Consider the following 23859-nt stretch of genomic DNA (forward strand, 5'->3'; position numbering starts at 1 on the left):
TAAAAATTAGTCAAGAATTGACATTTTAAAAACAGGGGCTTTTTTAAGATGTACCTTATATTTTTAAGATAAAAAAATGTTCTTTGCAATTATATATATTGTGAGCCTATAAATCCAAATCTGATGTATTAATATGCAATCAACGTAATAAAAGGTATTTAAATTAAAATAAAAATCATCTAAAGTTGCTCAAACATTTCAGAAAAGGAAAGCCTGAAAAAAGGAGATATTAGTAATTTTTTGAAATTATTTTTGTACATCTTTAAATTACTGGCCAAACCCCAAAGCAAGAGCAATATCCTGAAGAGTTGCTTTTAGCTAAAGTAGAAAAGCAACTCAATGTAAGTTTCTGGGGCAAAATGATAAATGTGATTTCTGTGTGTCTGAACAAGAAAGAAGGAAGATTAATTCGTTTCTGTGTACACTATTGATTGTGACATTGGTTGTACTGTATTTCATTGTGTATTGGTGTGCAATGGAGCAGTACCTAAAAAATATAAAGATGAAAGGTACAATTAAAAAAAGCTTGAAGAAATTGGTGATATTTTTATAAAAAGCTATGCAGAAAGATACTTTAGTAATTCAGTCTTAGTTTTTTTCTAACGTATGACTGAGGTGATTATAGTGTATACAAAGGTAGCACATATGTTTAATGAGAAGAAGCACAACAGAGGAGGTTTCTTTAGCTCAGCAGAGACCAGTATGGTAAAACCAATGGCTGAAAGCTGTAAGCAGAAGGTCAAAATTGGTAATAACCCCCCAAAAAAGCTGTAGTAACAACGATGATTAAAATTAGTACAAATTACCAATTGAAGTGGTGGCTTCTTCATGTATTGCTGTGTTAAAATTACACTGCATGTCTTTCTAGAAAGGGTTTTTTAGGCAGCTTTAACTTAGTACAGTTGTAAATGCAGATTTGAGATGAACAGAAAAAATGGAACTGTGATGTAGATGCATCACAGAAAAAAAAAAGAAATTAATTATGTGTAGAAATGAATTAAAGAATAAATAAGCAGTTCTGAATGCAAAACACATGATGCAGGCATGATTGCATATCTACCATCTGTTGCTGAGTCATAAATTGTCTTATTATCAAGAAATCTCTGCATCTTAGATGCCATCAATCTTAGGTCCTATAATAGAAGATATTAAACAAATTGATATAATATGTAAACATTTTTTTAAAAATATAATTATTCCTTATTTTAATACATTCTTGCTTAAATGACTGTGAATTGGATAGAATGTGTATTGACTGATAAATATATAAGGAAGTTATTATCTACAATGAATAAATGGGCTTCTCTGGAGAGCTGCTAAGCAAAATTTTATTTTCCACAGAGGATAGAGATTGTTTGTTAAGGTTGTAATATTAAGTAATGCAACACTAGAAAGATATATCATCCTTCAAAGGACCTTGGTTATAAAGTTAAGAAAACAGTCTTATCCCTACAACAGATTACAGCAGAAAAACAAATATATTAACCTGTAAAAGACACATTAATTTCCGTCCAAAATTCATATAAATATTTACAATTACCTAATTTCTCAAAACCTAAATTGATTATAAATAGTTTATGTGGTTTTTTTTCTGAATCTGTAACCTGCAGGACTGTTTAATCTTATCCTGTCTGACTCTTGCTCTGCAGTACTGTAGATAAACAGTGCATCACTGCCCCCTGCAGCCTTGAAACACTAGTGTAACAGTTGAAAAAAACCCTGCTATTGATCTTTGTTGAAGTAACTATTCAGAAAAGGAACAACTTTAAATCTTCTTGTATCCTTTCCTTTTTTGTCCTTCCTTCTTTAAAAGCAAAATCACAGCTCTTGAGTAAAGAGAAAATGCTTCAGAAATGCAACAGAAAATTCAAGACAGATCTTGATATATTTGTGAGAATAAAAAATCTTTTTTTTCCTTCAAAAATTCTGGCATATGAAAAGTAGAAACCAGAATACAAACAATTCAAAATATAAGTGTAAACTTTAAAATAAACAGTTACAAAATGAAAGAAAGTCTGGCTCTCAGAAGATCAATTTCTGTAATGTGCAGAATGTTCAGAGTATACAAAAATACTGCTTCATCTGTGCAAAACTGCAGTAGGTAGTCATGTATATTTTCAACAATCTACTCAAAATCACACATGTAATGTAAAAATAAGTTTGAGGTTTCTTTTCTCTCATTCAGTTCCTACTCACATCTTTCCAAAGTCATTGGTAAATTTCTAGAGGCAGTCTAAGTTATAGTTTTATGTATTTCTTTTGGAGCTCCAAAGTTTCAATGAAACAGTGGTTAGCAATAGTAGAAATGTAAAGTAATTTGTCTGTGTATGGGGAAAAGGAAGGTTTTCAGCTCACAAAATCATGAGCTGTTAAATTTGCCAGCCATGCCAAAAAGAGGACGTGAACATAAATGAACTAAATTTCAAGAAACTAACTATCTCTATGCTGTGCATGAACTTGTTGAGATATATGTGCTCCAGACCAGCATTCTGAAGCCAGATTTTCTGTCTCTCTCTCTCTACCATGCTAAAATTAAGAAGTAGATAGGACAAGGTGCTGCACTACTAGTACCCATGCAACATCCTACTTGACATAAAAGTGTGACTTGGCATATCTTAACTGTCAAAAAAAATTCCTTATTTAAATATCAAGATGTAATATGAAATATTTGCATCTGTAAGGATCAAGGCTGGAGGACAAATGACATTATACAATTTTAAATGCATTAATTTCTTAGAACTAACTGTCTAACAAAGTTCACTGATGTTCTAAAATTGAGTAAGTATTGGATGGAAATTACAGGAAGTAATTAAATCTTTTCTGGGCACTATAAACACAAGTGTGACATCAATAACCGGCTTCCAGCACTAACCAATTATAAAATCCATTTCATAAAACAGAAGACATAAGATCTTTTTGACTGAATTAAAGTATATGAAATAAATTCAGCAGCATTCAGAACTCTTAAGTGGCAAGATAGTTCTGGTTGCGAGATTAGTTTTATTTACAATAAATAATTTTTTCCCCTCAGAATAAATTTCTGATATAAAGAGAGTAAGACAAGTTCTCTAATTTGGGAATATGGCCATACAACCTTGAATGCAAAACACATGATGCAGGCATGATTGCATATCTACCATCTGTTGCTGATCGTAAATTGTCTTATTATCAGGAAATCTCTGCATCTTAGATACCATCAATCTTAGGTCCTATAATAGAAATTATTAAGCAAACCGATACAATAGATGGAACAGTGGACAGGGTTAAAAATTAGAGGAGACTAAGAATTACAGGGTAAAATGCAGCTGCTGCTCCCTGGATGGAAAGCGGCCGACATGCCCCACAAAGGTTCCCTAAACAATGATAAGCACCTGCTACAAGGGATGGAGTGGAGCAGTGGAGTGAAGACGGTGCAGCCTCCCTCCGTAGGCATCCCTGCAGGGAGGGGAACATGGTGACACTTTGTTGTTCAAAGACCCTACAGTACTTGTCAGTCAAGGGAGATAGAGGCCAAGGACAACTACCCTATTAAGTACGTATGACTTTAATCACCTAAACCTACAGAGATAGTTTAAATGTACGTTGAGAGTAGGTGGAAAGTGGAGGAAGACTCCATCAAAACCGCTTGGATCAGTCGACAGGCTGAATCTGTCTTTGCCCCCACTATAGGGACACCTATTAGGTAAGAAACATACATAGGCTAAATGCAAGCTTGTGCTTGCTCTGTAGTATATTAGTAGATTGTTTGTATTAGAGCTTGTGTTTGTACTTACTTTGTAGTATTATTCAATTGCTTTAAACGTTTTTGCGTCAGACACTATCACCGACAACCACGAACTTTATTAACCTGTCACAATTTGTATTAGTAAAGAGTGTTATTCCATGAACTGTTAGAGTGAGTCCTCTACAGATGCGAGCAGTTGCCCATGGCAGACAACATGTTGGGAAGGTCTGCTGAGGGGTTTCCCTTACGCTGTTGTCTCGGCCCCCCCGAAAAGCGCAGTTGAGTCTCCTTCCAGTCCTGTGAATCTGCTCGCTGCAGGGTCCCCTTACAGGACACTGGCAGACTGGTCAGATATAAGGGTTTCAGCTTCCCTGGGACACTGACAGAGAAATAAATCACTAAGGGTGGAGAAAACCTCCCCATTCTTTGCTGTAAAGGTATGTGATTCCTAGGAAGTGCTTTTAGGAAATGTTTTGAATACCTAACAATTGTTTGGGATGTTTTTCCATTATATACTCGAAACATGTATAATTTTAAGTGTAACGTAGTGAGTAGAAGCAGGAATTTCTCCTGGCTCATCGCAGTTGTTTTACTCAGTTCCATCTCTAGTATACAGAGAAAGGTGGTTACTTTTCTTAGAATGGGATGAACTGGAGATGCTTCTTTCTGCATATAGAACATCTACAGGGAGAACCAAGATGATGTTCTCAGGCAGGTTTTGAAGTTCTTAGGCAGATAATGTTTGACAAAGTGAATTCTGTCCAAGAGCTTTTTTGCAGATAAAATTTCTTCAATTATTTTGGAGGAAAAAGACTACCTGGGAGGGTATTTTAATGCCTTGGAGAATTAGAAATTGAAAAGAGATTGCACATCAGGTCATAAGTACTGAATTTCTTAATTACTTTGTTGCTGATGGTTCTTGTTGCTGCTATCAATGCCATTGTTACAGTATTTGTTCCCTCTCAAGTGAGAGTCTTCATTACAAAAACACATTTGGGCCAAAATTCAAATAGTTTTCCAATTGCATGAAAGATAAATATTCCTTACTCCAGCATCTAACAATCTTTCTTTAGGAAAATCCAATTAGTAAGATACCATAACATTGTTTAGTGTACCCTTACAGTCATTACAAGAAGGAAAATTCACCTACCAGCATTGCATCTTACACTGGGACACTCTAAAATATGATATTGCTGTAGGGAAAAAAAAATGTTAAATTGTAAACAATAGGAGGCAGCAGATAACAGGGCACACACACAAATACCCAAAATTGAACTTTTTAATTCTCAAGCAATTCTCAACTCCTACTTGATAGCTGCAATATGAGTGCTTGTAAATTTTGGTAATGTCTGGACCAAAAAACAGTAGCACACCCTGAAGCTTCCAGTTAATAAAAAGACATGAGATAAATGCACCATTTAGGAGGCTGATCTCACTGTGGTTCTGCATAGAGAGACTATCGGTGGTTGGAGGCCATCTGCAGCATAGCAGCCATGAAATGATAGAGTTTTCAATTCTTGGTGCATTAAGGAAGGGTTACAGTATTTGTTCCCTCTCAAGTGAGAGTCTTCATTACAAAAACACATTTGGGCCAAAATTCAAATAGTTTTCCAATTGCATGAAAGATAAATATTCCTTACTCCAGCATCTAACAATCTTTCTTTAGGAAAATCCAATTAGTAAGATACCATAACATTGTTTAGTGTACCCTTACAGTCATTACAAGAAGGAAAATTCACCTACCAGCATTGCATCTTACACTGGGACACTCTAAAATATGATATTGCTGTAGGGAAAAAAAAATGTTAAATTGTAAACAATAGGAGGCAGCAGATAACAGGGCACACACACAAATACCCAAAATTGAACTTTTTAATTCTCAAGCAATTCTCAACTCCTACTTGATAGCTGCAATATGAGTGCTTGTAAATTTTGGTAATGTCTGGACCAAAAAACAGTAGCACACCCTGAAGCTTCCAGTTAATAAAAAGACATGAGATAAATGCACCATTTAGGAGGCTGATCTCACTGTGGTTCTGCATAGAGAGACTATCGGTGGTTGGAGGCCATCTGCAGCATAGCAGCCATGAAATGATAGAGTTTTCAATTCTTGGTGCATTAAGGAAGGGGGTCAAGAAAACCTCTACCTTGAACTTACAGAGGGCAGACTTTGGCCTATTCAGGACACTGGTTCAGAGTGTCCCTTGGGAAACAGTCCTTATAACTGGACTGTCCAGGAAGGCTGGACATACTTTAAGAGAATCTTAAAGCTACAAAAGGAGGTTATCCCTATGTGCCAAAAGATGAGATGGCAAGGAAGATCTGCCTGGTTGAACAGGGTGCTTTTGCATGACCTCAGGGGAAAAAAGAGCATTTAAGACCTTTGGAAGAAGACGCAGGCAACTTGAGAACAGTCCAAGGATATTATTAGGTCATGTAGAAAATTAGAGAGACAAAAGTTCAGTTAGAACTCAATCTGGCCACTGCTGTGAAAGACAATAAAAAGTGTTTTTATAGATACATTAAAAACAAAAGGAGGGCCAAAGAAAATCTCCATCCTTTACTGGATGCAGAGGAGAACATCGTCATTAAAAATAAGGAAAAGGCTGAAGTACTTAATGACTTCTTTACCTCAGTCTTTAACAGAAATCTCCAGGGCAATTGGACCCCTGAGCTGGCAGAGAGGGACAGAGAGCAGAATATAATGTAATTCAGAAGAAGTAATCCAGTAGAATGTAATTTTCAGGAGGAAATAATTAGTGACCTGTTGTGCCCTTAAATACTCACAAGTTTCTGGGGCAAGATGGACAACCAGGGGATCAGGCCCAGTCAGCAGGGTTTAGGAAAGACACATCCTGCTTGATCAACCTGATCTCCTTTTATGACGAGGTGACCTGCCTAGCGGATGAGGGAAAGGCTGTGGATGTAGTCTACCTGGAGTTCAGTAAAGCCTTTGATGCTCTCTCCCATGGCATTGTCCTGAAAAGATGGCAGCCCACAGCTTGGACAGGTGCATTCTTCATGGGGTTAAAAACTGGTTGGATGGGTGGGCCCAGAGCATGGTGGTGAATGGTGCCACATCCAGTTGGTGGCCAGTCATTGGTTGGGTTCCCCAGTGAGTATTGGGGCCAGTCCTGTTTACTATCTTTTTTGATGATCTGGATGAGGGGATTGAGTACACCCTAAGTCAGTTTGCAGACAACACCAGGTTGAGTGAGAGTGTTGATCTGCTGGAGGCTAGGAAGGCTCTGCAGAGGAATCTGGACAGGCTGGATCAATGGGCTGAGGCCAAGGGCATGAGGTTCAATAAGGCCAAGTGCACTTGGGTCATAACAACCCCAGACAGTGCTACAGGACTGGGGAAGAGTAGCTGGAAAGCTGACCAGTGGAAAAGGACCTGGGGGTGCTAGTCAACAGCAGCTGAACATGAGCCAGCATTGTGTCCAGGTGGCCAAGAAGGCCAATGGAATCCTTACCTGTATCAGAAACTGTGGCCAGCAAGACCAGGGAAGGGATTATCCCTCTGTACTTGTCACTAGTGTCCAGTTCTGGGCCCCTCACTGCAAGAAAGACATTGAGGTACTAGAGCAAGTCCAGAGAAGGGCAACAGAGCTGGTAAAGGGAGCAGATGAGGGAGCTGGGGTTGTTTAGTCTGGAGAAAAGGAAGCTCAAGGGGAACCTTTTCACTGTCTACAATTATCTGAAAGGAGGTTGTAGCTAGCTGGCAGCTGGCCTCTTCTCCCAGGGAACTAGCCACAGGACAAGAGGAAATGGCCTCAGGCTTTGTCTGGGGAGGTTCTGGTTGGACATGAGGAAGAATTTCTTCAATTAAAGAGTGGTTAAGTGGTGGAATGGGCTACCCAAGAAAGGGGAAGTCACCATCTCTAGAAGCGTTTGAGAAACAACTGGATGTGGCACTCAGTGCTATTGTTCAGTTGACATGGTGGTATTCAGTCAAAAGTCGGAGTCAATGATCTTGGAGGTCTTTTCCAACAATAATTATTCTGTGACTATGATTCCATGAGTCTACTTTCATTGGGAAAAATGGGTGCTGGGTGTTCTGGAGAGAAAAGGGAGTGCTGAAAAATAAGAGTTCCTGAAAAGAAGATATGGTCTTGGACAAAAGAAGAGGGCTGAGAAAGAAGGAGGTAAACATCCTGGCTGGAAGAAATATCCTAGAAGTGGGGAAGGTACTGGTAATAAGAGAGAGGTGTGTGGAGATGAATACCAGGAGACACACAGAAATCGTGGCTGGTAACAGTCAAGACCAATTCCTACAAACAGCAGCTCAGTGTGAATCAACATGACTTTCCACTCAAGCTTCCCAGACCAGCAGCAATCTCTCTGCTAGGAAGGAAAATAGAGACCTAAGGAACATAATAGGGTATGGGTGGAGTGAGGACATGTGGGAGTGTATGAGATAAACAAGTAGGGTAAAAGCTCTAATCTCCTCTGTTCTTAAGTAAAACCCTGACTATGGGTTTGTTAATTACTCTCTCATCAGTGTCACACACTTTATTGACTATAAAATAATTTTTTCCTCCTAAAAAAAATTTACATGAGGCCTATTATTTTAGTTCCTTATTTTTTACCTTGTGAAATTCTATTTAGGATGTTTTCAGTAGTGCATTTTTTATTCTATAAGTTAATTATCATAGGGATTTTTTGACCTGTCATATTTACAATGTTCTTTCTTATGCTCTCAATGAGAATGAAGCAATATTTTAATTAAATGCCAAATTACTGATGAATAAATGATGTTTGTGTTTATGCATGCCAGCCATTCTCCAGCATTAAGATATAATTAGAAATTAAGTCTGGGAGAAAGACTAGGTGATACATAACAGTACTCTGCATTTTTAACTCTTTCTGCACTAATAATTTCTATATAACTGTCTCACCCTGCTTGCAGGACAGCTTTTATAGTAATTTCTATAGATACAGAATGCCTTCTGATATTCCCATTTCTCTCCAGTAGCACAGTCTTTGAATAGCAATAAACTTTCTATCCGGCAATCTTCATTAATATTTAGAAAATGTCATGGTTTAACCCCAGCCAGTAACTAACCCCCATTCAGCTGCTTGCTCAGTCCTCCTTGTGGAATGGGGGAGAGAATCAGAAGGGTATAAGTGAGAAAAATTGTGAATGGAGATAAAGACAGTTTAATAGATAAAGATGAAGCCCCACACACAAGCAAAACAAAACAAGGAATTCATTCACCACTTCCCATGGGCAGGAGGGTGTTTAGCCGTCTCCAGAAAAGCAGGGCTCCAGCACGTGCAATGGTGACTTGAGAAGACAAATGCCATCACTCTAAATGTCCCCTCTACCTTCTTCTTCCCCCAGCATTATATGCTGAGTATGATGCCATATAGTGTGGGGTCTCCCTTTGGTTAGTTGAGATCAAGCTATACCCCCTCCCAACTCCTTGTGCAACCCCAGCCTCCTCACTGGTGGGGTGGAGTGAGGAGCAGAAAAAGCCTTGACGCTGAGCAAGCGCTGCACAGCAATAACTAAAACATCTCTATATTACCAACACTGTTTTCAGTACAAATACAAAACACAGACCCATAGTTGCATAAGTGGAGATTGGTGGTCCTCTTAGCCACAGAGACCACAGAGCGATTGACTTTAAAATCTCTACTGACAGCAGGAATTCAGAGATGCTGCTTGCCGCTCTAGGGAGAAAATTCATGTGGACAAAGCTCAGCTGGAGTTGCCAGAAATGTGGGGGACAATAAAAAGAGTTTCTTCAAATATATTAATGGCTAAAGGCAGTATAGAAATATCATTGGCCCGATACAGGATGAGGATGGTCACCTCACAAAAAGTGACAGAGACAAGGCAGAGGTGTTTAACACATTCTTTGCCTCTGTCTTCAACAGAGATGATGGACCATGACTGGGAGAATGATCAAGTCCCAGTCAATCCTGACTTTGTGCAGTATTTGCTGCTCCAGTTGGATCCCTAAAAATCTTCTCTGGGACCTGATGGGATTCATCCAAGAATCCTCAAAGAGCTGGCTGATGTCATCATAAAACCTCTCAATGATTTTTGAGTCATCTCGGGAATTCAGAGAGGTCCCGGATGACTGGAAGCTGGAGAACATTGTCCTGATTTTCAAGAAGGGCAAGAAGGAGGACCCCAGAAACTATAGGCCTGGCAGTCTCATTTCAGTGCCTGGTAAAGTTATGGAGAAGATTATTCTGGGAAGTATTGAGAAACATCTGAAAGACAACTCAGTCATTGGTCACAGCCAGCATGTCTTCATGAGAGGAAAGTCTTGCTTATCAAACCTGATTTCCTTTGATGACAAGGTAACCCACCTAGCTGATCAAGGGAAGCCAGTTGATGCAATCTTCTTGGATTTCCGTAAAGCTCTCCATACTGTCTCTCACAGAATCCTTCCAGACAAAGCAGACAGCACATAGCTGGATAAACACTTCATGTGGTGGGTGAGCAATGGGTCCACGGGTAGAGCACAGAGGGTAGTAGTGAATGGGGTAACATCAGACTGGTGACCTGTCACTACTGGGGTTCCTCAAGGCTCCGTCTTAGGCCCTGTGCTCTTCAACATCTTGATAAATGATTTAGACACAGGACTGGAAGGGATACTAAGTGAGTTTGCAGATGACACCAAACTGGGAGGAGCTGTTGACCCCCTCGAAGGCAGGGAGGCCCTGCAGAGAGACATCAACAAATTAGAGCAGTGGGCAATCACCAACCATATGAAGTTCAACAAGGGAAAGTGTCGGATTCTGCACATGGGATAGGGCAACCCTAGGTGTTTGTACAGACTGAGAAATGAGATTCTGGAAAGCAGTGCCATGGAAAGGGACCTGGGGGTCCTGATCAATGGCAAGTTGAATCTGAGTCAGCAGTGCCCTGTCAGCCAGGAGGGCCAACCATGTCCTTGGGGGGCATCAGGCAAAGCATCACCAGCCAGTCAAGGGAGGGGATTGTCCTGCTCTGCTCTGCACTCACCTTGAATACTGTGTGCAGTTTTGGGTGCTGCAATATAAGAAAAATATTAAGCTACTAGAAAAACATGGCGATGAAGATGGTGAGGGGCCTTGAGGGGAACTCGTATGAGGAGCGGCTGAGATCACTTGGTCTGTTCAGCCCGGAGAAGAGACTCAGGGGAAACCTCATTACAGTCTACAACTTCCTTGTGAGGGGAAGAGGAAGGGCAGGCACTGACCTCTTCTCTGAGGTGATCAGTGACAGGACCCAAGGGAATGGCATAAAGTTGTGTCAGGGGAGGTTTAAGTTGTACATTAGAAGGTTCTTCACCAAGAGGGTGGTTGGGCACTGGAACAGGCTCCCCAGGAAAGTGGTCACAGCACCAAGCCTGACAGAGTTCAAGAGGCGTTTGAATGATACTCTCAGGCACTTGGTGGGACTCTTGGGGATGGTCCTATGCAGGGCCAGGATTTGGACTCGATGATCCTTGTGGGTGACTTCCAGCTGAGCATATTCTGTGATTCTGTAGTTGCTACTGTGAAGAAAATTAATTCTACCCCAGTCAAAAGCACCAATGTAGGCCTCCCCTACTTCAATTAAGTAGGCAAGAACTATTTTCAGCACACGGGAAACTAATGCTAAAAGAAATAAGGCAATCTATCTGTAAAATTATTTAAGTGTCTAAACTGTTCTTATGTGAGACATCTAAAAGCAAAGTATATACTCTCAAAACTGTATTTTATCTGTAATGTTATCAAGGTGCATTGGAATTCCAGCCTGACACACCTTGATTCTCTTGAGAGTCCCCCTCACTCTTGTTATGGTCTAAGAATGCCTTTGTTTCATAAGTGTATCTCCCAGAGGGCAGTATTTCCTAAATATTACCAGAAGAAATTGAGATGAGACTGTGGAAGACATGTCTACTGCTGGTACATACTTTCTTTCTGTTTTTATTCTTCAGATCAGTAAGAGCACTCTTCTAGTTTATCAGATTCTTGACTTCAGTTCTGTCTTCAGCTCGATGGAATTATAAACATGCCAGTCTGCTTCCAAAACTGCTGTAAGAACTCCCCAAACCAGTCCCAAACTGTTCTGTCTTGCATGGAATAAGCATTTGTTGGATAGAATGGAGAAACTAAAAGTGTTCACATATGGTTCCCCATTCCTTAGGTTAGAATATTTACCTGACTACAGATTTGCACTTTTCCAAAAACCATTTCAGGTTTTTTTTTCTTGTCAAAGCAGAGCACTAGCCATCTGGAGAATCTTCACTGTGGGCAAAGATCAAAGGTTTGGCTACTACAGTCCCGAAAACTACAATGCAGATGTCTTGCCTGAATGAATTATTGCTTAGGAAATTAATTGCATATTCAGGATTAGTAGTAATTCTAATTACTAGAAGTAATTCTCCTTTATCTGTCATGGAAATGTTGCGCAATAATATTGCATAAGTAGACCGTGCATTTTGAAGTCAAAATTATGGTTGGCATCAGTGAGGTGGAAGAATCTCTTTGCTCCTTAAAGCTAGATAGAATCAGTTGTTCAGTTTTAGCAAAACTGTTGTTAGTCATGTCCTAAACTTAGGGACTAAGGATATTTTGTCTAAGGAACATTCACTTTATTGTCTTGTTTGGAAAGGTTTTTGCTATTAAACTTTCAATATAAATTATTGTTACTGCAAATTCTGTGTCATATTAATTTATTTATCCATTGCAAAGTTTGTGGAATCTGTGTACTTTAAAGCAAACAGAACAAAAATATGTCTCTTAGTACAAGTATTTCCTTTTCATCTTTCCCCTTTCACCTGTCTTTCCATAACTGACATTTCTCCCCACTGCTATACATCCTGGAATTTATAACTTTTTCTTTGTATTTGTAAACAGAGATTTCATAAACTTCATTATATCTGTTAATTGCATCCTCACATCCTCAGTTGCATTGTAGATCCCACATATTATTGGCACTGCTAAGAGTTTGCACCATTAAATGAGATACTGTGTGTGCAAAAGCAGTTGCAAATGATAATGCTATACCAATCATGAATTTTTAAATGAAAAGCTGCAACTACAGTATCACTGAGTTCTGCTACCAAATGTTGTGTCTAGTAGGAGGGAGAAGATGGACTCACAGTCTGGAACATACATTGTGAGCTAAATTTTTTTAAGAGGTATGCCTGAGCATACATCATCTCTATTAGGAAAACAGACCCCTGATTCTTCCAAATCAAACAGATTCACATATAAACTGCTGAATATGAATAATCCATATCTGGTAATCTCTTAAATTGTTTTCACAGTTACCATGACAAATGATGTAAATGGTTTCTCCAGGAGGATAAATGCACAGATATACTGCTCTGTGGATTCATTGAAATCAGTGAGATGCTATTTAAAGTACTCTGCTTGACATGTTTGTGAACAGTGAAATAAACAGCCTGTAAAAGGCTTTATTTATTCTTGCCAAATTACGTGCAAGGTACTAGGTTTTTATTCCTGTTTAAACCAAAATTTCCATGAAGTGCAGTTGTTTTCAGATTCATAAGGTTCGAAATTATATTCTGCCACTCATTCTAATGCTTTTGAAAAATCTTTCCTTAGGCTCCAAATTCTAAAACATTTGCTTAAAATAATATTCTGTCACAACCTAAGAAAAATGGCATATGCACACTTTTCCACCGAAGAAAATTGCAAATAAAAGCAGTTGATTTCCAGCACCAACTACTTTATTGACAAGCTAAAAATACAAACTTCTTTATTGCACTCATATCAGATAAGGCTAAATCCATTACTCCAGCAATGAAATGTTAAGTGCGTAAGTACCAGAAGATATAGGCAGTGGAGATGTTATCATATCATTGGGACTCCCATGCCATTGCATGTCTCAGCAGCCTGCTTCCTGGGAAATGTCAGAGTGCTTCTGTAGACACAGCTGCCATCAGCCTGATAATGAATTACTTGGGGGACAAGTCTTCTCTCTTTGCAGGTCTCAGTTTGATGTCCATTATACAGATAGGTCTCTCTGGGGGGAAAAAAATATTTTCTTCTGTTTAGGTGGAATTTCTTGCATTTTTGTTTGTGTCCATTGCCACGTCCTCATTGCTGCACGTCCTTTCACTGGCCACCAGCAAGAAGAGTCTGGCTCCATCTTTTCCACTTACCTCCCCACTCAAGTATTTATACAAATTGACAAGATTCCCTAGAGCCTTCCCTTCTTCAGGCTGAACAGCTGTCTTGGCCCTGGTGACTGGTGCCACTGCAGGGGTTAAACCAGCAACATCCAGCTGAGTCCTCATCAAGGCTGAGTCCCTTACTGCCAGACCAGTGCACAGCTGGGGCATCCAAGATGGTTTGTTAACTTTTTAAGCTGCAGTGCCTCTAACTCCACACATTAATAGTTTCAGGCTCTTATTGAATAGACGACAGTGTAGGGCAGAGAGAAGCACAGTTGGTTTGGGTATGTGTGCTTTAGGTTTAACAACACAGAGCATGATCTCTAAATGATGATTCCTGCCATTCAGTTCATCATACATCTCCTTGAGCATCAAGCAATATAATATAAAATAAACAAGACTTCAAATTGCACTAAGGTCTATGTTTAAACAAGCATTTCAAGCTTACATGCACTTAGCTATGAAACACAAGCTTGCAGGCCTTTAAAACTGAACTTTTTGAGTTCATTTTAACATTAAAAACAATGTGTTGTTGCTTGGAGCAAGTTAGAATATATTTGTGTGCATTATTGACCTGAGAGGTAGTAACAGGCTAGGAAATTGAAAAGAAAAAAAAAAACACAATCATAAAATTGTACCTTGTTGTGTAGTAACAGTGAATCAAGTTTTACTTGATATATTTTTGTTACACTTTGTCAAAACTTTTAACACCTCAATTGCTATTTTACTTTAAACACTTCCCAGCTCTTTATTCAAATAATGTTTTAGTTAAAATTCATTGAGCTGAGGTCATTGCTTATTCACAGCAGCAGCTTGAATGGCTTGCGAGCGCAGCTGCAGATGTTTGCCCCACTAACCAGCCCCAGCAAACTCATCTCGCTTTTGTGGTAAGGCAGCAAGCTGCAGGGCGCCTGGAAGCAGTGCTGGCACGAACACAGTCAGGCACCATCTAGAAGCAAAACATCCAGAACAGCACTGCAAAGGCTGACATCCTGTGAAAAATTAACAAATGAACCAGGGAGAAATCAGCCTACCAAGGAGCTTTCCTTTCTTTCTTTTCTGTGGATTAGGATATGAACCAAAAAATGAAGCAAGGCTGTATTACTTGCCCTCATAAAATTTCATTTAAAGCACACTGCTGTGATTCTACTTTAGAGAAGAACAGTAGTTTCCCATCAGAAAGGGGATGTGAAACTTCCACAGCTGGAAATCAGTGCTTCCAGTGGACACAAGAATGCATGACCTGCCAGTCAGAGAGCTCTACCTCTTGTTCAGCATTTTAGTCCTGACAGTAGATGTGACCAGGTTCAGAGGAGTAAATTTTGCATTGGTCATGTATAAGATTATCTGTCATTAGAAAAATGGTCTCTCTGATAGCTAGTAGTGAAAGCTTAGTTTATGCCCTGTTTATTCCCCAACTTTCATGTAGTTTTTGTTGATTTTTTTTTCAGGAGTAACAAAAAAATCAACCCCAAATACCGCTAGTTGATCCCAATAAATTTCTCCTGTAAATGGCTGAATCTTTATGTAAACCTACTATTAATTCAGATTTTATACAACATTTAGGTTATGCTTGGGGAGAAAATGAATATTTGTGTTTAATTAGTTTTAATCAATGGTTCTAATAGAGGCAGGTGACTAAGCATTTTTGATTTGCTGTGCTAGCCTGGTAGAATATAACACACACGTTAGTACGCTCTTAATGCTGCTCTAAATGGAATAGCCTACATGAAGATCACGTTAGTTATTTCCCCCAGAAGAAAAATATTGTTGTAAAACCAGCAATTTCTTTGTTTTAATTGTATTTATATAAATAGAAACGTTCTTATTCTATTCATGTAAATGAAAAAAAAAAAAGGAAGTAACTTATTTTCCTAAGTTTTGCAAGTCCTTAGCCTTAAAAATGTTTTAGGGATTTATTTTCATCCTTCTTGCTTACTGCCATCTTTTTTGGATGCTATTCTCTCATATAAAGTAGATGACTTTTAACTACCTTGAAATCCTCATTGCTAAGCACCACAGTGTGTGTGTTTTGGCTATCTTAAGTTTTGGATGCAATCTGGGTACCTATTTCACTATCCCATTCTGGTGTTTTCCTTACCATTAGGGCTCTGCATGTCTTCTCTTTACTGTCACATAAGCCCTGTGTCCCTTTCACTGTTTCCCAGCATCCACTTCTTTTTCAGTTACTGTGCCTTTCTCTAGGTCTCCTTAGATATTTACTTTGCCCTGAATTATTTCTCTCATTCCTCTGCCTAGCTTCTTTTTCTTCCTACTTGCCTCTTGGCATATATGCTTTTTTACTGTATTGAAAAATCAGAGAAGTGAGTTTTTAATAGTGACAGAGAAAACATACTTACCTAGGATATGTTATGGTGGGTGGTTTTTTTTTCAGAAACTCATTAAATTTGTTAGTACTTTCTAAAATATGGCTTCCAAAAGAGTAAATTATTAAAATTGGTTTTCATGTTGTCATGAATAAATGATGTAAAAAAGTTGAAAGCTACACTTAATAAGACAGATGCCTGATGTGGTGAATACAATGTCCCACTGAAGATGTCCCGTCGCACTGCTGTGTCCCCACCCACCTTGCTTCTGCAGTTGCATTCTATTGGTACCTCATCACTTTCAAATGCTTCTTTTTAAGACATACTACAAACTCAAAATATGGTGAATTTTTAGCAGATACAAGAACAGGTGAAAAGCAGAAAGGGTAGGGCACAGCAGGGGCCAGTATATGATTTATTTTTTAATTTTTATTTTTATAAAGCAGATTTATGACACCATTTTCACCAAAATATGTGAGAATTTGACTGCTGATGTTTAACACATTGCCAAAAGTCCTGTCTTTCACTAGCTGTGGTGCCTATAAAGCATCGTATTAGGCACTTAATTTCTGTGCTCTGTTTTGCCCAAAATGTTAGTGACATTTCAGTTCAACCTTATCTCCCTTTTATAGAATCATAGGTTTGGTTTGGAAGGGATCTTAAAGATTATCTAGTTCCAACCCTACTGCCATGGGCAGGGACACCAGAGCCTTCTCTTCTCCAGACTGAACAACCCTAACTCTCTCAACCTGTCTTCACAGGAGAGATGCTCCAGCCCTCTGATCATTGTTTTTTTTGGCAGAGTATTGAGACATAAGAGAAATATTAACCCAGTTTTAAGTTATGAAGGAGATATAAATAGTAAGATATTTTACTAGATTACTGTTGCCAAATTAGAATTTGGAATTAGAAGTTGCTTTCTGGAAAAAAATATGAACCTCTTGAACTTCAGAAAATCAAAGAACAGCTATCTCTTACATAAAATGCAGTGAGAATATTTTCTAAACTCAAAACCCTTACTAAGTAGTCATGAATCTTCTTGCTACTTTTGATTAGTTTTGCTTTGCCCTCATCATAGTAATTTGTGTGATGCACAATAAGTTGTTCTGTTTGGTAAATTGGTAGCCTTACATTTGTTTGGTTTTAGTGAGTCACAAGTTTGGCTCTCTGGAAGAGACAAAAAGCAGTAATAAGCAGAGTTGAAAAACAGGTGAAGGCTGTATTTATTTATCAATCCATTGTTGATATCCACCAAAAATGAATTATGAGAGCATGTACAAGCAGTGCCATATGCATGGAGGTTATTTCTTGCTCCCTCACAGGAAAAAATACCTTCACTGTGGTTTTGCTAGATTTCAGGATGGGGACTTAATTTGGGAGTTCCTCATGTACTCACATTTTCTTGACTATAGTCTGAATTTCTAAAAAAACCCCAATAGAGTTATTAGTTGTAGCTTAAGTATAGTAGCAAAATTAGATCTCATGATTTGCTTTGTTTTGATACATTGTCTCTCCTTTCAGAATTCCTGTGCCCACACATCTCTCAACAGCATTCCCTGTGGTTTCTTCTGATGTGCCTCAGTTGCCTGAACCTGTTGTGTCCTCTCAGATTTCCTCTGAATTGCCATCTGTATGCCAGGAAGGACTGTGCCATAATGGAGGGACTTGTCATCCTCTCTCTCTGCCTACTGGGGCCACCTCGTTTCGGTGTGACTGCCCACTACACTTCACTGGTCGATTTTGTGAAAAAGGTAGTTGTGATTAATTTTTTCTCAATTAGTTGTGAAATGCAAGTTGTATGCTTCTTTGGAGGTGGAAAAGGGGAAGAGGTAATGATAATCAGGTTTCTCTGCTTTTCATCCCGGTAACTGTTGGTAACTGAGGAGAAGATTCATTGAGGTAATTCTAATAGTACTTATTTACGATGTAAGATATGTCAGGCGCACTTCTAAGAGTTGCAGACTTAAGAAAAAAATAATGTATTATTGGTGCAAATTGTTGTGCACAGTTTTAATGCAAGTTTTTCAATGTAGTATTTCTGGAACAGAAGAAAGTTAACTTACAAAAACATGGAGAAGATTTCCTCAAAAGATTATATGTTTTCCATTTCTATGGATTGAGTTTTATTCATCACTGTGCCTGGTCCTTTGTTGAAAAAGACTTTTTTTACTCTATAGCTCATTTATACTTCTATTCTACTACTGCTGCTCATAAAGCACAGAGCAGTCAAATGAACATATTTTAATTACAATTTGAATAAAAAGTAATTCTTTGAACAATTTTGGTTTCTTTGTAAAAAGTCAAGGCTATAAGGCAAACTGATCAATATTTCTGTTTTGTAATTGTAGTTGCTTTGCATTACTGCTTCTCAGAATGTTCTTTTTAGAACAAATTCTATAGCTGGCTTCAAAACCTGCTTTAGCTTTTATGGTACCATGTGTTATAAATTGCAGTAGATAATTCTCATAGAATTAAATTCCTAGTGTCCAGGAAATTAACAAAAAAATTGTCTACATTATGATTATATAACTGTATCATCCTCCTAATGAACTTCCCGTGGTATGAAGTAAAAGCAACTAGAGTTAAAAATGCCCTTGCCAGATTGCCAGTATATCTGAGCTAACATCACCTTGTATTACTGTCTAAAAATAGGTCATTGCACTCACTATATGTGAAAGCAATCACTGACTGTCAGCTCTAAAAAAAAAATTTGTCATGTGTTGCTTATATATCAGAGAATATTTTACCATTCAGCCTTTCCCAAGTTTAAAACAAATTTAATCATATATTTTTTAATTGTCAGTGTTACATTGAATTCTGTATCTTCTACATATTTGGTCTCTGGGAATACTCTTTGCACTTGCTTTCAATACACTGCAGCTGTGGAAACTGCAACATAAAATAACAGAACCAAAAAAAGTGTGTTTCCATCAAACATAACAGATTTAGTTACCATTCAGTGTGTGATTTGATGAAGTATTTTCAAAATTTCAATAAAGTGTTCTATTTATTTACATACATTTTATGTGCCAGAATTCTCTTCTGTGTTCCAAAGAATGCACTTGGCACCCTTTGTATCAGCATCATCTGTGGTATTTTGGATGTGAGCAGGTTTTTGCTTTTTCCAAGGGTTATGCCAGAAGTAAGCAATATTAAATTTAAACAGGAGTTTGATAGACATCCTGTGGTAATAGGCCATATCAATGTGTGTGCACAACCACTCTGTCGGGTGACACTTTGTCCAGACTCCACCGGTTCCTTCCACCAATGTCTGATTACTGCTTTCTTCTGATTTCTAGTTGATCTGTCAATCTCCAGGAGTCTTCTATAGTTTGGCGTTTTTAATGAAAATTTACATAACCTGTGTTTGAATCATTGTCTGGGCTGGGTACTTACTCCCGTGTGCCACAGACTTTGGAGGAAGTAACTCCTCGTTCATTGACTGAAATAGCTACTTTTGAGTTGTTTATTCAAAAATAGGATTTTAAGCCATTTTCTCTTTTGAAGATTAACCAGTGCAGCCCTGCTGAGTTCATACAATGGGATGAGTTGACTTCCAACTACATTTCCAAGTAAATTTTTCAAATTTATCTTACCTGTGTAAATGAAGGGGTCTCTTCTCTTTCTTTCTGTGATCTTGTTTCAAAAATCATATGTGAAAATATGACAGAATTACGAGTACCTGAAGAGCAAATTAAAAGCATGGGTCTATTACACTAAGTCGCAGTTGTAGCCAAATCTCTGAAGTTTAGGACTTGAGCACCTTACATTAGATACATCTATAATCATTCCATTCAACAAAATCAGAATACAAGCTTTAAAGAAACCCTGAAACAAGTAGCTCCTGTGGAGAATATAACCTCATCTGTATAATTATACCATCCTTTTAATAGTTGAACGTCCAGTTTTCATGCGATATCTATTCTTTTTTCCTAAGAGTGGAAGAGATGTTATTTGCTTTCCTGAAGCTTTTAGCCATGCCTGATGTTGAGATATTAACAACAATTAATATTTCTGTATAGGATGTCTTGTAATAGTTCTAGCACTGGAAGAATAACATTTCTCTTTCATTTTGTGTGGAGAAGACAAATCAAGGAGTTCCTCTTTTCACAAAGCTCTGCTTTTACCCTCTGTATTCCTTCAACACAAGGAACAGCCTCATCCTTTTTGCTAGTGCTATTGTGACATGCTCATTGGCAGCTCACTGGGACAGTTACATCCCAGAGTGTGCGCTGTCACATCATATGTTTATGTAGATCAGGATACGACTTAATGTATCCTGTATTTAGTAGTTGAAAAGTAACTGCAGCATACTGTGATTTTATTTAATCCTAAAATTTCAATGAGAGTGACAATTTACTGTAACAAAAGCAGAAATTGCCCAACTGAACTATCACTATAAGCCTTTGATATTCAGAGACAAGTTCTTCAAGAAACTTGGAAAGATCTCATATTTAGAGGAGATAAGGGCATCTGTAGTAATTTTATAATTATTTACCATAGACCTTGCAATGGAGAAAGTAAACTATCATGTAAGCAATCCAGAAACTGTGTTCCAGTCAAGGAAATTGTCTCTCAACTCCTTAAAGTTAGCTATGATCTGTTGTAATTTTGCTGTAATGTATACCTGTACATTTCAGTAGTATATTCTCGTTATTCATCTTTATGATCTGCCTTGCACCTACCATTAACTAAATTTCAGCAAGAAAATATGTCATACACTTAACTGGCATATTAACAGTCAGCATGGCATACCACATACAAACCCTACGTGGATATCTTGGCTTCACTAGAATGTGTGATTTGCTTGTTTCGTTTTTAGGGTGAAATACAGCACTTAGTTTCTTAGTAGCAATTGTATGTTTCTAACAGTGTATAAGACCATCTTCTAGAGTGAAAACAAGTGAATGTCATTATCTCAAGTGTTTTAACTTGATAGTGTGTTATAAATGCAATACTGCATTTTTCCTTTTTCTATTCAATTGTTCCTTGACTAATAAACTCCAGCAGGTTGTTCTGCCCTTACAAGAAATATGTTCAAATCACAGTTGTCATTATGGATATACTAGGGCCAAGCCAATTTATTTAAATACACAGTGTACTTACTCTAAACAATCAGATACCCCTGAAATATCTCTAAATGACAATTTTGAAGAATGGAAGTCTATCTCCATTTTTCTAAGGAAATAGAAAAGTATGCATATAAATCAGTGCATTTGCAAAGTTCAAACTGCAGCTATTAGTTCATTTTAAAAAAAGTGAAAGTTTATGGGTGCATAAATAAAGGAAAAAAAGAAAGGTTTATTCCCTACTTCCTATCAACAAGGGATGTCTGGCCACTTCCCAGAAAACTGGGTTTCAGCACACTTAGCAGTTTCTTCAGAAAGGAAGCGTTGTAAATAACAAATATCCCCTGCTTCCTCCTCCTTTCCTTAGCTTTTATATCTGAGCTGACATCCTATAGTATGGAATATCCCTTCAGTTAATGTGGGTCAGCTGGTCTAGTTGTGTCCCCTCCCAGGATCTTGCCTACCCCCAGCCTCTGGATGGGGTGGAAGGAATGCTGAGAGACAGTGCTGATGCTGTGCCAGCCCTGCTCAGTAGAAGCCTGAAAACACTGGTGTGTTATCAACAACATTTTTTTTTTGTTTGATTCATTTTTACTAATAATTACCAAAGTTACTTGGAATTTAGAAGTTAGTACAAGGTTTATTTTAAAATCTCTCTATTTAAATGCAGCATAGAAAACTTGCTTCTCATATAAAATTACTCTTCATTACTCAGTAGCGACTGCTGGGTCGTGCAATAGCAAAGAAGTAGTTTGTAGATAAGGAATACAATCAAGGGTAGATAGTATACTCTGTGCTACCCTTTTCTCTTTTTCCTTTCTGTGTAAATAAACTTCTTCACTTTAACATGAAATGTATCACTCTTTCTTTATTAGCTAAGCTATTTTATCTGCTTCATTGTGAAATTCCTACAAGTGGAAAAAATGCAATGCTTCTGCTTTAGCTTGAAAGCAGATGGTTGTCTATTACTGTAAAGTTCATAACGATAGATTTGGAATATCACTGTCTTGAATGTGCAAGACATGTCCTTGACTGTTAATTATGTCCCTGACTGTTAATTATAACATTAACATTTTTAAAGTCTCCAAAATTTTTAGTATTCTGTAAAAGTTTTATAAATTGTTCAATAAAAAGAGTATTTAAATGTCATGTGGTAAAAACAGGAAATCTGTTTAATTTGATATGTTGCCTGTGTATATTCTGTACATTACTTAAAGGTCAACTCCTTTGAAAAAGCTGTAAAAGCAGCAGTAAAATGGAAGGCTGTTATGGGCATTTATGTTGGAACAGTCACACCTAGAGGCTTTGCTACGTTTGTTCCTTGGGACACATCTGTTGAATTCCTGATTTGTTGAGTAATACTTGATAATATCACCCTGAATATTAGATGTTTCTTTTACAGTAGCTTTTCTAGACGTTGTTCCTAACTTAACATTTCTAACTTTTGTCATTGACTAGTATCATTCATCTCAGACAGCTCTGGGGGCGGTTGTCTTTATGTTTGATATTATATTTGGTTTTGAAGAGAAATGCAGTTGGTCCAATTCCTATGATTTCAGACATATTTAGAACAATCTCACATCTCCAGTAGATGTGTGATTTAAAACAAGTCTGTAACATTTTCGACGAAAAAGAAAAGTGAGCAAATGGGAATGATACAGAGAATTGTGGGTGAGAAAGGACAATTGTGCTTTCATCTCCACATTCCAGTCTCAGTTTGAGGTGCCCAGAATTCAAAAACGGGATGCTGTTACCCCAAAACCTCTGGTTTTCCAGAATTCAAGTTTTCTTTCACTCATTTTGTCCTCCTTCAAAATGATTCATACCTTTTAGGACTTTGTGAACAGAAAAAAAAGTAATGTGTTTAGAGATATGTATAAACTTTAGTAATTAATTTCATGTCATTAACCTCAGCCAATATCTAAACTCATGAGATATCTATTGATGTCCCACAAATTGCATTCATGTGTGTAAAACTTCCACATGAACTCTCTAGTTTTTGGGCTAGCTTTGCAAAAAGCATTGTTTTCCCTTCAGACTTAATTTTATTTTTAGAGAATGGCTTTTAAAATCAAGAACACAGTAGGCTAGTAAAGACCAAAGAAAGATTTAACCAGAAGTTAAATAACTTTGTATGCTGGCTTTGATACACTAGTTGCAATTTTATAGGAAATAGCTAACCATTCCCACACAGTTTACTTCATTCAATAGAATTCAACAGAAGTACTATTTTAGTAAGCAATGCAAAAATGAAATATATAAATTAATTTTCTGCTCTGCACTTTCACTTGTGGATATAGTCTTGTATTTTGATATCAGACTAGGCAAACCTTGTGAAATGTAACTTGTACCTGTGAGTAAATGTATTAGCTGCACAATCACTTGGATTTAGCATATAGTTCACAAAACTATGGAGAAGTTTTTGAGGGTGTCTAAAATATCTCTAATCCAGTACCATCTTGTCCTATCAGTTACTATGTATCAGTGTTTTATTTTAATGTAGATGAATTTGCTGAAATATTTTGAAATCAAGGGAAAACAGGATTTTGACAGAAGAGCAGCTGGATTCACAAGGATGAGGTGAAGCAATTTTTGACTAATCCTTC

General features: G+C 37.8%; 1 protein-coding gene across 1 annotated transcript in view; it reads left to right on the plus strand.

Annotated features, from left to right (window-relative positions):
- Positions 1–23859, plus strand: part of LOC113992859 (protein eyes shut homolog) — a 262860-nt gene that overhangs the window by 35168 nt on the left and 203833 nt on the right. Inside the window, exon 3 of the mRNA XM_027730560.2 lies at positions 17706–17935. Coding sequence (XP_027586361.1) covers positions 17706–17935 — 230 coding nt within the window. The remainder of the gene's footprint in view (positions 1–17705; positions 17936–23859) is intronic.

This window comes from Pipra filicauda, unplaced genomic scaffold (genome assembly GCF_003945595.2).
Source record: "Pipra filicauda isolate LSUMZ 115617 unplaced genomic scaffold, ASM394559v2 scaffold30_size5312502_pilon, whole genome shotgun sequence".
Taxonomy (NCBI): Eukaryota; Metazoa; Chordata; class Aves; order Passeriformes; family Pipridae; genus Pipra; species Pipra filicauda.